Raw genomic sequence first — 14,451 nt, 5'->3', positions numbered from 1 at the left:
AAAAAAAAAAAAAAAAAAGCTAACAAGCAAAAGACATGAACAGACATTCTCCAAAGAGAATATTCATATATGACATCCATGGCAAATAAACACATGACAATATGTCAACATCATTAGCTATTAGGGAAATTCAAATTAAAACATGATGAAATATAAAACCTTTAGAATCGTTAAAAAATAGAAAACAGTGAATCCAGGCATCGTGGCTCACGCCTGTAATCCTAACACTTTGGGAGGCCTAGGCAGGTGGATCACTTGAGCCCAGGACTAGCCTGGGTACCATGGCAAACCCATCTCTTCAAAAAACATACACAAAATTAGCTGGACATGGTGGCACATGCCTATAGTTCCAGCTACTAGGGAGGCTGAGGTGGGAGGATCGCTTGAGGCCAGAAGTTCAAGACCAGCCTGGGCAATATAATGAGACCCTGTATCTCTATAAAAAAAAAGTAAAAATTTAAAAAAAGAAAAAAAATAGTGAAATACCAAATGCTGGTGAGGATGTGAAGAAATTAAGATCTCTCATACATTGCTGGTGGGAATGTAAAATGATAAAGATACTCTAAAAAATAGCTTGGCAGGTAAAAAACTAAGCATATACTTACTAAACAATCCAGCAATTGTACTCCTTGGCATTTATCCCAGAGAAATTAAAATGTATGCCCACACAAAAACCTTTACACAAATGCTGGTAATAGCTTTAGTTGCAATAGTCAAAAAATTGAAAACTGCCCAAATGTCCTTCAGTGGGGAAAGAAACTTTGGTATATCCATATCATGGAATACTACTCGGCAATAAAGAGGAGTAGATACACACAGTCTATGGGTCTCAAGGGAATTATGCTGAGTTTTTAAAAAGCCAGTCTCAAACAGTAACATACTGTATGATTCCATTTATATAACATTTTCAAAATGACAAAATTATAGAGACGGTGAACACATAAGAAGTTGCCAGGAACTAAGGCCAGTACTACAGCCAGCCTGGCCTGCTGGCCTCAGAGGACTTGGGGAAGAAGAGGAGAGTATAAGGATGGGTATGACTACCAAGGGTATATGAGGAATCTTTGTGCTGATGGAACAGAGTTTAGTAACTCAATTGTGGTGATGGTTATCTGAATCTACATGTGATAAAACTGCATAGGACTACACACACACACACACACACACACACACACACACACACACACACACACACAGTGCAATCTGAATAAAGGTCCATGGATAGTACCAGGGTCTACTTCCTGGTTTGATTTATATTATATATTATGTAAGATGTTACACAAACACCTTTCCATCTTATTTTTGTAACTTCCTATGAATCTATAATTATTTCAAAATTTAAAAGTTAAAAAAAAAAAAAACCAAAAAAACAGAATGGTAGATAATCAGATGGGAACATGTAAAGCCTGCCAAGGCAGAGAATTGTGAATAAAACCATCACGTATTTTAACTGTTCTGTGTAATTCTTTTTATAGGTCTGTAGGCCACCTTCAAAATTTCTTTATTTTAGCAAAATCATCTCTGGGGATAAATGGGATTTTATATAGCCACATAGGTACTCCTTAGAGAAAGAGTATCATAAATCCAAATTGTTATTGTTATCACAAATTCTACATGAAACAATTTACCTATTATAAATTACTTCAACAGTCTCCTCCAGCTAACCCCCAATGATTCCATGTGAGAAGGCACCACAGCACTAAACCACTTCCCAGCCTTCTCCTGGACCACTCAGCCAATCGAGGCAGAAGCTGGCTCAGCAAGCTTTCCTTTGCCTCCTGGGCTAGAAGCCAGGGTGGGCTCAGGAATCTCTTACCTGTTGAGGTCCCAGATTCTCAGGGGTGAGAAGTGACCGCAACAAGCCGTCCCTGTCACAAAAGAGCTGCCAAACAAAAGGAAAGCAGAGTCAGATCTGGCTTGTTAGAAATGGCTAACAATTGGAAACGTCGTGCTCATTCCCCAAGGGACTGTGGGGTTAAGCCAGAATGAGAGAAGTGGCCAAGGGAACCATCAGAGGAGCTGTGGGAAGACATCTTAGAAGACTGTGAGGGTGTGGCCCCCCAAAGCTGCCTAGCCAGAAGATCCACAGGCTCAGCCGCAGCTGGGCCTGCTGCACAGACTGGGCTGAGTGGTCTCTGCGCACCATAAAAACAGACCTGTAGATACAAGTCTGAGCCCAAGGGAGAGCGAGCCTGTCGGACTCCAGTTGTAGGAACCCCAAGAGCACAATGGCAGGGCACAGAATAGGGGTCCAAGGAACAGGTTGCTGGGGCTGGAAGGTCATGCCCTGGTCAGAAGTAGGGGCAGCTGGGAGGCATTCCTGAAGGTTCTAAGAGTTGGAGGAATCTGGTAATGTGGTACAGGTACAGGGCAGGTATAAAGGCACCAAAATGAGAAAAGGAAAAAATATGAAAGGTGAGTGAATCCCATGGATAGGTATATGCTAGTCCATAGGTGGGGCAGAGTGGGGAATGAGAGGAGCCAGGCAGCTTCTGCAGAGTGGGATGGGAGTCCCACAGAGTCCTCTGAGGCCAGAAACAATGCCAAGAGGCACATGAGAAGGAGCAGGCTGACCCTGTTGCGCAGAGTGTCCCTTAGAGCCCTAAAAACCTCAACATATACAATCTGCAGTCTCACTTTAAATGGAAGCACAAGCCTGGTGTAAGGGATCCATGCAGCGGCTAGGTTGGCTGTAGTTCTGGCCTAGAACTTGAACCTGTGAGCCAGACAACTCCTTTGTTAAGAGGATTTGCTAGGGTAGAGAGGGGAAGCCTTCAGGAAACCTGGGCTTGAAAACTTAAACAGCAAGCAAGAGAGTTGAAAGGAGTGGTGTTACTCAGGAGCCCGGAGGCAGGAATGGGCCATGTCTCTACATGTCATTCATGGGGAGAAAGAAGACTGGACATACTAATAACACATTAGCAATGTGAGGGAAACAGACCATCCGCTGCGGCCCGGCCCAGCACCTGTGGCTCTCTGATCCCAAGCATGTCAGTGAGGAGATGGATTTCCACAGAGAGGGCCCTGGAGAAGGCAGTGGCTTTGGCTGGGGTGGGGAGGTTGGCCTGCCAGTTGCTGATGGGCGGATGTTAGGCAGGCACTGGCCAAACCACTGACTTACAATCAAAATTGTAGGTCAGGTGTCTGCTCTAACCCTAGGCTGATAAAAAGGCCATACGAGCGATCCTGGGCCTTTTATGACTCCAGCCAAGACTTCCTCCAGGGATATGCCCCATCATCCTAGCTTCTTCAAGGCTGCCAGCAGCCACTAAACTATAGAGTGGTCATGCCAAACAGCCACTCCTGGCATGCCCCAAGTGACTGCCAGCCTGGGAAGCAGCCAGTGGATACTGAAGAACCAAACCACAAAGTCAGTAGGTGTTGCCCTCACCTCCCTCCCCCAACATTTTTCTCTTTAGGGTAATCCATTAATAACTAGTAAAGCCAATTACCTTGGGCTGGAAACATAATAGCCACTTGGAAATCATTCGAGCAGGCAATTGGACTCTCCAGACTTGAGGAGTGAGGGCCAGGTGAAGGGCGCCAGCACAGACACAGGCATCTCTTAAGAAGGCCTATGACAGGCCTCTGACTGGCCACAGGCCTAAATTAGCATCAAGGTGATAGCATCAAGGTAAGTCAATAGAGGGGAGCAACCTGGAACTTTAATCCTGCTGGGAGGTTAGAGCTGTGGGAGTGGCAGGGATGAGGGTGGGGTGGGAATGCAAACCCCCTTCCCAGGGACTCCTATCCTCCTCTATTCTGGCCCACCCACATCTGTCCCTGATCATCTGCCGCCAGGGGTGCCCCTCACCTTCATACCCTGTAAAAGGGTTTTTTTTTTTTTTTTTTTTAATAGAGACAGGGGTCTCACTATGTTGCCCAGGCTGGTCTTGAACTCCTGGACTCAAATGATCTACCTGCCTCAGCCTCCCAAAGTGCTAGGATTACAGGCATGAACCACTGGTGCCCAGCCTCCTGTGAAGGGCTTTCTTAACTGCCTGGGTGTGACATCTATAAATGTTTCTTTCTAAAAGCTGCCCTTTTCCCTCCCCTACCCACTGTGAATCAAGGAGGAAAAGAGGGAGAGAAAGTAGAGTGTCTTCCTGGCACTGAGGAGGACCTAAGAGTTTAATCAAATTTAACACTCAGTAAAAAACCATCTGAACGCTCAAGCAAATGTTGAGCAAACATTCATCAGGACTCATACCCAAACCATGGGGCCTGCCCAGGACTCCTGGGGGTCAGGCTGGCTGCAGACACAGTCCTGTACACCTTGAACGATTCCCCACTACCCGCAGCCATTCTTACCCCTACCCCCTCCCTTATTCCCATGGTCATTAGGAAGGATGAGGCAAAAGCTACAGATGAGCCACACTCAAAATCAGAAGATGAGAAAGGGTGTGCCCACGTGCAATCTCAGGGTACAATAGACACAGGGAGCGAGGAAGAAAAGGAATTCACTACTCTCCAACACCCAGAGTGTGTCACATCCCACAAGGAGGCCACAAGATAGAAATTATTATTCCCATTGTGCAGACAGTGAATATAAAGCAAAGGCCAATCTTCCATGAATGGACTTAAAATGTTATGGCTAAACACAGGACCTGTTACCCCCATATTCAGACTCCTCCCTCGAGACTCATGGGATGAAGTGCTTTGAAAAGGGGCTAATGGGGTGGGATCTGTGCATCACAGGCAGCCTCACTGCCCTTAGTTCTCTAACTCAAACAAAATGCTGTGCTCTGATAACCTGTTCAATTTGAATCCGCCAGACGTCTTCAACCAGATTCTCGCCACATCCCTCACAGTGCTGGCTCCTGTGCTAGACATGACAAAGGCTCTCAATAAATACTTGGAGGTTGAGGAAATGAAAACATGCAGCATTCCCTCCATAATCCTCCCAAGGGATTACTCAGTGAATTTTCTCCACTAAAGGTCTTTGCTATAACTTCAATTTGGGGTTTAAAAGTGATGAAAAGCCAGCTCTGCTCAGAAAAGAAAGAAAATTCAAACGGCTTTTGCCCTCAGTCCCATCTCTTCCCTCAGGGGTATTCCAGGGACAAGGACATCAAATTTATGCTCAACAGGTAGAGGCAAGAGCTGATGGCTCCCCACAGAGGCTGACCATCCTCCAAGTCCCTTCCATACTCATGGGACAAATGGCATTTTTGGTTTATCTTCCCATCTCCCCTTTGAGATCAGAACCCTTTAGAGGCTCTTGGGTACTGTAGTGCCTGGCACAGTGCCTGGCCCAGAGGAGGCACTCAACAAATTTGTGGAACTGAACTGAGAGGGCCTTCCAGAGCCCAAAGCCAGCATAGCTGGGAAAGCTAGTTGTGTGGGCTGTGAAGTTGGTCCCTCTGCTTCCTAAAGGAAGAATTCCCAAATACCAAGGGCTCAAACCTGAATGACACATGACACTGGCATACATTATTAGTGGAGTGAGAAATCCCTCCTAAGCACTACAACCAGGTAAAAGATGAGAAGTACCCAACACCTAATTTTTTTTTTTTTTTTTTTTGAGACAGAGTTTCCATCCTGTTGCCCAGGCTGGAGTGCAATGGAGCCCTCTCAGCTCACCGCAACCTCCACCTCCCAGGTTCAAGTGATTCTCCTGCCTCAGCCTCCCAAGTAGCTGGGATTACAGGCATGTGCCACCACACCCAGCTAATTTTGTATTTTTAGTAGAGACAGGGTTTCTCCATGTTGGTCAGGCTGGTGTCAGACTCCCGACTTCAGGTGATCTGCCCGTCTTGGCCTCCCAAAGTGCTGGGATTACAGGCACCGCATCCAGCCCAACACCTAAAAATTAATGTTAAAACATACACACTCAGACACACTTGTATAAGTACACGCGCCCTCTCTTGGCTGGAGGGTCTAACAGTCATTCTGACTCCATAAGCTCTACTCTTTTGGGACCAGAAAGCCCTTACCAGAACCAGCCTTCTACAATTTCTCACCCTGCCCCAGACCTTAACCAGATCTTCAGCCTGCCTTACTTGTCCTCTGGCCCTAGCTCAGGCAAAGCTGGCATCATGCAGACCATCCTCAGACTCAAGAAGTGGACATCGGAGCTGTCTCACCAGAGGAAGATGTCAGGGAATTAAGGCTTGAATACACAGTATTCAAGTTGAGAAACTAAAAATAACAAGACATAGAAAAGAGGAGGGCAAAGTTAGAAGGGAAATTAGTTGGGCATGGGCAGTCTGAAAGGCAGGTAGATTCTTGCTGCTTCTATATTAGTTTAGGCCCTCTTAAAGAATAACGCTAGTAATTTACTGAGCACTTACTATGTACCAGGTGCTGAGCATGTGTTTCAAAAGCATTATCCTATCTAATCTTCATAACACTATGCAGTGGGTACCACTTTTCATTCATTCATTCATTCATTCATTCATTTATATTTTTTGAGACAGAGTCTCACTCTGTTGCCCAGGCTGAAGTGCAGTGGCTTCATCTAGGCTCATTGCAACTTCCGTCTCCCAGGTTCAAGCAATTCTCCTGCCTCAGCACCCACCTAGTAGCTGGGATTACAGGCACATGCCACCATGCCCAGCTAATTTATGTACTTTTAGTAAAGACAGGGTTTCCTCCTGTTGACCAGGCTAGTCTCGAACTCCTGACCTCACATGATCCACCCACCTCAGCTTCCCAAAGTGCTGGAATTACAGGCATTAGCCACCGTGCCCAGCCCCACTTTCCCTATTTTATAGATGAGGAGACTGAGGCTCTGAGAGGTGATTAATTTGCTCTAGCTCACACAGGTAGCAACTAGTGGACTGGATTTGAGACCCAGTCGGTCTTGATTCTAGGCCCAAGTTATTATATCACCCCTCACCCAAAAGCTCTCATTTGGGCTACATTTCAAGAGTTAATCTTGTTTGAATCTTCAGCATCAAATATAATGCCTGACGCATACTAAAAACTCAAATGGTTATTGAATGAATGAATGACAAATGAACAAATGACTCCACCTGGAATAAGAAAGCAGCAACTGAGTGGCTCTGAAGCCGGGCAGCAGAAGTGGCGTGCTCAGCAGCTGTGCCCCGTGGCTGGCCTAGAGCCGCCCAGCTGGCCCAGGCCCCAGCAGCCTCTGAGCCCAGGCTGACACACTTTGGCAAGGGAGGCCACCAGAGCTGTCACATCATTCACCAACATGCCCATCAAGTGTATTCAGTTCTCTTCAACCCGCATTGGCATTTTAATTACTGTTGGGTAAACTAATTTGTACAAATGAAGGCCAGGCTGCCTAATAGAATATGCAAGCTCTCTGACCTCTGACAGGCACTGACACGAGATACAAAGGCAGCCGAGGAAGGCTTTTTATCTGAGCCTTATTACTCTCTATTACTCCAATTAGTCAGGCTCCAGTGCTCCTAATTGGAGGAAAAATTGCAATTAAATCAATTTTTGATGGGCTGCAAGTGGGCTCCCGAACCGCCCTGCTTGTGAAACACTGATATTATAGCAGCAAAGGTCACAGGCCTCATCGGCACCTGGGGGCCCCCCCGATTTCCCTTGGTCCCCTCCTTAAATACCTCAAGGAAACCCCTGCTCCTCCATTGGCTCAGCCATCAAGGGTAAGAAGGAGGGAGTCATTAGAACATGTCAGGTCTCATTGCTGCTGCCGCCATCTGCTAACCTCCGCCACTGACATCATTACAGCGGTAAGTCCCAAAGCATGCATACAGTGCGAAGGTCACACAAACTCACTCGGTGAGGGGAAGACAGGAGCATAGCTGCAGTGACAGCACTGTGAGGGAGGGACCAGTGGAGTGGGAACATGAGGTCAACAGAAGTCAGGAAGGGGAAAGACACAGGCAGGGGGCAGGTAAAAGTGAGAGACAACCAGTTCCTAGGATCCAGCCAACAGGGCACCTTGGGTCACCAAAGGGATAGGGAAATAGATGTAACAGGAAGGGGATAAAAAGAGGCAAATCTTGTTGTCTGTCCAGCAAACATCCCACCTTGCAGGTGGAGAAACAGCCACCTGAACGCTCTCTAGAGTGCAGCTCCAGAAGGCTGCTCGAGTCACATCTGTGACGAGTGGACAGGGTCATGCTTGTGGGGCCTGCCATCCACGGTGATGCCTGTTTAGAAAGGAGGAAGGGAGGCCCTAGGACCAAAGCTGCAAGACCAGGCAGGGGAAGGTAAACACTATTTTTCTCATCAAACTAAAGCCAAATAAGAACAAGACGCCTAGCTGAAGTTTGAATGAATAAAGTTTAAAGCAAATAAAAAGAAGTTCCATTTCACACAGCAACTGGCGTACCATGACTTCAAAGAGACGGTGCAGACGAAAAATTTAAATTCAGAAGCTTAGCCAACTTCATGGATGACTGAACCATAATGGGTTAACAGGGAAAGGAGGCTAGGCCTTGCCTTCAAGGGGTCAAGACCAAAGCATGTTAAATAAATGATGGTCCATCTACTTAATGGAATATTATACAGTCATTTTAAATGATATTCCCAAATAATACAAGCAAAATACTTATGATGTACTATTATAAGAGAAAAAAGCAGAGTACAAACCGCACTGTTACAACTATTCAAAAAAAAAAAAAAAAAAACTATGCAGAGAGAAAAGGAAAGAAAACTAAAATGTTAAAAGTGACTGTGTTTGAGCAGTAGACTGATAAGCAATTCTTTCTTCTTTTAAATTTTCTTCATTTTCCAAATATTTAATGAGCATGTGCTATTTTTTTTTTAAGGGAAAAACACATTATTTACATTTTACAAGAGAAAAGACAACATAACTAAACACTCCTGTCCATGACACAGGGCCAAGGGCAGGTGACCTGAAGGAGAGGACCTGCTACAGCTACAGCTAGTGTCAGCAACCATGGCCCTGGCACCCCTTGCACTCAAGTGATGGGACTGACCAGTAGCTCAAGGTTAGGCCAAGAAGCCCCAGATCAGAAGGGAGGCGCCCCAATGGCCTCTTTCTCCCAAATAGGCAGTGGCTACTAGGGGAGCAAGACTGACTCCAGACTCCCACAGCTGATAGAGGTCTGGGACACCTCTCCCAGTACAAATAAGGGCCAGCAAAGCAGAGTTTCTGCAGCCAGTGGAGAAGTGCAGTCCTACAGCCAGAGAATGCCTACAGAGAAATACAAAATGATTACTCTCTATTTTAACCAAGGGCACAAGGTCAGCCTAACCAAGGATAGGAGAGCCTGGCCCAGGCTAGACAAAAGGAAGCCTGAGGTATGCAATCACTTCACTCAAGAATCCGAGGCTTAGAAACTTGAGCAATGGAAACACAGAATTAACAGAGAGGGGAAAAAAAAAATAAGAAAATCAAAAACAAAAACTCTCAGTACAGTGGAATAACCTAAGTTCATTCAACCTATTGAATTTAACAAGGTGCTGTGAGCTGCAGGGATAAGTTTCTAAACTATATTTCCATCTATATGACCCCTAAACATAAACTGCTCCGTGCGCTCCTAAAAGAAAGAAATGGCAACATGTTCACAGTGCTAAAGCAAAAACTGGTTCAGACTTCCTGAGAAATGATGATACAATATTCATAAAATGAGATACCCAACAAGAAGCATGCAAAAAGACGAGCTATACATGGTAATTACTTGCAGACGACATGATTATCTACCTAGAAAATCCAAAAGACTCAACCAAAGAACTACCACAAATAATACTAGGGTTGGATGAGGTAGCTGGCATGCTGCATACAACAGTGGAAAGGGGTGCAGGTGTGGGCCCGTGGCTCTGCCACCTGGTAATCATGTGATCCAGAGTGAGTCACTCAACCTCTCTACAGCCCTGTTTCTTCTTCATAAGACAGAAATAGTAATAGTACCTAGGCACTGGCTTGTTATAAAACTTATATGGGAAAAGATGCTTAGAACAGTATATAGCATATAGCACACACTCACGGATGTTAGCTATTATTATATACAGGCAATAACCAAGTGTTATTATATACCAGCAATAACAAATTGTAACCAAAATGTAATTTAAAACCCAGGCTCTGCACGGTGGCTTATGCTTGTAATCCCAGCACTTTGGGAAGCAAATGTGGGTGGATCACCTGAGGTCAGGAGTTTGAGACCAGCCTGGTCCAACATGGTGAAACTCTGTCGCTACTAAAAAACAAACAAATAAATAAATAAATAGTCGGGTGATTAGGTGGCAGGCACCTGTGATCCCGGCTACTCAGGAGGCTGAGGCAGGAGAACTGCTTGAACCTGGGAGGTAGAGGTTGCAGTGAACCCAGATCACACCACTGCACTCCAGCCTGGGTGACAGATTGAAACTCCATCTCAAAAAATAAATAAATAAAATAAAAATCCATTAACGAAAAGAATTTAAAAACTGTAAAATATCTAAGAATAAATCTAGGGCCAGGTGCAGTGGCTCACACCTGTAATCCCAGCACTTTGGGAGGCCAAGGCAGGAGGATCATGAAGTCAGTAGTTCGAGACCAGCCCGACCAACATGGTGAAACCCCGTCTCTACTAAAAGTACAAAAATCAGCCAGGCATGGTGGCACATGCCTGTAATCCCAGTTACTCAGGAAACTGAGGCAGGAGAATCACTTGAACTCAGGCGGCAGAAGTTGCAATGGGCCACGATCAAGCAACTGCACTCCAGCCTGGATGACAGAGCGAGACTCTGTCTCAAAAATAAATAAATAAATAAATAAATCTAACAACAACAACAAAAACCAAGAGAAAATGAACAAATAAACAAAAATCACTAGGAAAGATCCATATAAAAACAGAAAACTTCCTTTAATCCCAGTACTTTGGGAGGCTGAGGTGGGTGGATCATCTGAGGTCACAAGTTGGAGACCAGCCTGACAAACATGGAGAAATCCCATCTCTACTAAAAATACAAAATTAGCCAGGCATAGTGGCACATGCCTGTAATCCCAGCTACTCAGGAGACTGAGGCAGGAGAATCGCTCGAACCTGGGAGGTGGAGGTTGTGGTGAGCCGAGATCATGCCATTGCACTCCAGCCTGGGCAATAAGAGCAAAACTCCGTCTCAAAAAATAAATAAATAAAAATCAAATCAAATAAAACTTTACCAAAGGATACAGAATTGTTGAATAAGTTTAAAAACATCATGCTCCCAGATGGGAAGTCTTGATTATAAAACTGTCAGTTCTCCCCAGTTAATCTATACATTCAATACAGTCGCATCTACACAAGATTTTTACTTAATCAATTGATTCTAAAATTCATCTGAAGAAGAAAAACACAAGAATAACCCAGAAATATCCGAAGAACAACAATAAGAAAGAAGTTGTTCTACTGGATCAAAACATACTTTGTGTAAAGCTATGGTATGATATTCATGCTAAAATAGGTGAAGAGATCAGTGGATCAGAATAAAGAATCCAAAGCCACACCTATCTACTTGTAGGGAATCAGTAGATCCTAAGTGTGGTCTTTAAAAAGAGCAGATAAAGGGCCGGTCATGGTGGCTCAAGCCTGTAATCCCAGCACTTTGGGAGGCCGAGGCGGGTGGATCACGAGGTCAAGAGATCGAGACCATCCTGGTCAACATGGTGAAACCCCGTCTCTACTAAAAATACAAAAAAATTAGCTGGGCATGGTGGCACGTGCCTGTAATCCCAGCTACTCAGGAGGCTGAGGCAGGAGAATTGCCTGAACCCGGGAGGCGGAGGTTGTGGTGAGCCGAGATCGCGCCATTGCACTCCAGCCTGGGTAACAAGAGCGAAACTCCGTCTCAAAAAAAAAAAAAAAAAAAAAAAAAGAGCAGATAAAGAACGAACTAATGAATAAATGGTATACAGTCCATTGGATACACATTTGGAAAAAAAAAATTAGAGCCCTACCTCCCAGCAGACATCAATCCCAGATGGATTAAGGAGATAAACATTTTAAAACTGTATGAAAACCCATAAAGGTCTAAGAAAAAAAACATAGGAAAATAGTTTTATAATCTTCAAAGACATTCTTAAGATAAACAAAATTCTGAAGCCATGAAGGTAATGATCAGACAGACCTAACCTACAAATAAGAAAAACTTCTACACAACAGAAGACATCAAAAACAATAAGCTGAAAGGAATTACCATATATAGCAGCGGTCTCCAACCCCCGGGCCACAGACCTGTACCAGTCCACAGCCAGGACGCACAGCAGGAGGTAAGTGGTGGGCAAGCAAGCTTCAATTGAATTTACAGCCACTCCCCATCACTGGCATTACCACCTTGAGCTCCGCCTCCTGTCAGATCAGGAGCAGCATTAGATTCTCACAGGAGCACAAACCCTATTGTAAACTGTACATGTGAGGGATCTAGGCTGTGGCTCCTTATGAGAATCCAATGCCTAAGGATCTGTTACTATCTCCCATCACCCCCAGATGAGACCATCTAGTTGCATGAAAACAAGCTAAAGGCTCCCACTGATTCCACATTATAGTGAGTTGTATAATTATTTTATTATATATTACAATGTAATAATAATAGAAATAAAGTGAATAATAAATGAAATGCACTTGAATCACCCTGAACCCTGACCCCAGGCTATGGAAAAATTGAAAACTGTCTTCCATAAAACCAGTCCCTGGTGCCAAATAGGCTAGGGACTGCTGATATATAGTCAAAAGATTAATCCTGAGAATATTAAAAGAGGTCAGGGGAGGCCAGGAGTGGTGGCTCATGCCTGTAATCTCAGCATTTTGGGAGGCCAAGGCAGGCAGATCTCTTGAGCCCAGGAATTCAAGACCAGCCTGGGCAACAAAGTAAGACCCCGTCTTTACAAAAAATGAAAAAAGCCGAGCGTGGTGGCATGCACCTTTGGTCCCAACTACAGAGGAGGCTGAGGTAGAAGGATCCAATCCCTTGAGCCCAGGAGGTCAAGGCTGTAGTGAGTTATGATTGTACCACTACACTCCAACCTGGGAAACAGAGCAGGACCTGTCTCAGAAAAAAAAAAAGAGAGAGAGAGAGAGATGGAGGGGCACCCCTCCAGCATCCAGCCTTGGAGCCCGCTTCCTCCCTACCCTAGGGGAAAAAGAAGATCTTATAAATCACAGGAAAAAAGACAATTGAGTGAAAACTTGAACAAGTAATTTACAGAAAAAATATACATGGCCAAATAACGTATGAAATAACATTAAACCTCTAGAAAGAATTGCAAATTAGGCCAGGGGTGATGGTTCACACCTGTAATCCCAGCACTTTGGAAGGCTGAGGTGGGCGGATCCCTTGAGGTCAGGAGTTCAAGACCAGCCTAGACAACCTGGTGAAACCCCATCTCTACTAAAAATACAAAAAAGAAAAGTAAATGGGCATGATGATGTGAACCTGTAGTCCTAGCTACTCAGGTGGCTGAGACAAGAGAATCGCCTGAACCCAGGAGGCAGAGGTTGAAGTAAGCCGAGATTGAGATCGAACCACTGCACTCCAGCTGGGTGACAGAACGAGACTCTGTCTCAAAAAAAGAACCAACAAAACAAAACAAAACAAAAAAGAACTGCAAATTACAGAAACAACAAAAATAATTACAAACATATATAGTATTTAGTGTGTGACAAGTGCTGTTTTAAGCAATTTCTATCAATTAGTTCACTTAACTCTCAAGACATTCCTACATATTTGATAATATTTTTCTAGGCATGATAATGGTATTATAATTACTTTTTTTGTGAGACAATGTCTCATTCTTGTTGCCCAGGCTGGAGTGCAATGGTGAGATCTCGGCTCACTACAACATCTGCCTCCCGGGTTCAAGTGATTCTCCTGATCCAGTCTCCTGAGTAGCTGAGTACAGGTGCCCGCCACCATGCCTGGCAAATTTTTTGCATTTTTAGTAGAGACAGCGTTTCACCATGTTGGTCAGGCTGGTCTCGAACTCCTGACCTCAGGTGATCCACCTGCCTCAGCCTCCCAAAGTGCTGGGATTATAGGTGTGAGCCACCACACTCAGCCTATTATTATGTTTTAAAAGCATCACTATCTTTTAGAGTACATACTGAAATATTTACAGATGAAATTGTATGTCTGACAGTTGCTTCAAAATAATATGGGAAAGGAAAGTGTATAGGGATTAATGGAGCAAGGTTAGCCAAGAGTTGGTAACTATTCTACTTTTGTATATTTTGAAACTTTCTATTATAAAAAACGTTTTTATAAAACTACTATGAGCTGGGCATGGTGGCTCATGCCTATAATCCCAGCACTTTGGGAGGCTGAGGCAGGTAGATCACTTGAGGCTAGGAGTTCAAGACCAGCCTGGCCAACATGGTGAAACCCCGTCTCTACTAAAAATACAAAAATTAGTCAGGTGTGGTGGTGCGTGCCTGTAATCCCATCTACTTATGAGGCTGATGCATGAGAATTGCAGGAGGCAGAGGTTGCAGTGAGCCAAGATCATGTGAACCACTGTTCTCCAGCCTGGATGACAGAGCAAAGACCCTGTCTCAAAAACAAAAACAAAAAAGTCACTATGAGGTT

The 14,451-nt window shown here is 44.6% G+C and overlaps 1 protein-coding gene across 4 annotated transcripts in view; it reads right to left on the bottom strand.

Annotated features, from left to right (window-relative positions):
• The window catches only part of FBXW4 (F-box and WD repeat domain containing 4), an 84,320-nt gene that overhangs the window by 12,976 nt on the left and 56,893 nt on the right, over positions 1 to 14,451 (bottom strand). For all 4 annotated transcript variants that reach the window (XM_037739510.1, XM_017531190.2, XM_037739508.1 and 1 more), the window contains exon 6: positions 1,817 to 1,882. In XM_037739510.1, coding sequence (XP_037595438.1) covers positions 1,817 to 1,882 — 66 coding nt within the window. The remainder of the gene's footprint in view (positions 1 to 1,816; positions 1,883 to 14,451) is intronic.

Source organism: Cebus imitator, unplaced genomic scaffold, assembly GCF_001604975.1.
Source record: "Cebus imitator isolate Cc_AM_T3 unplaced genomic scaffold, Cebus_imitator-1.0 Scaffold71, whole genome shotgun sequence".
Classification (NCBI taxonomy): Eukaryota; Metazoa; Chordata; class Mammalia; order Primates; family Cebidae; genus Cebus; species Cebus imitator.
Note: the sequence above shows the minus strand (reverse complement) of the source record. Positions and strands in the feature narration are given on the sequence as shown.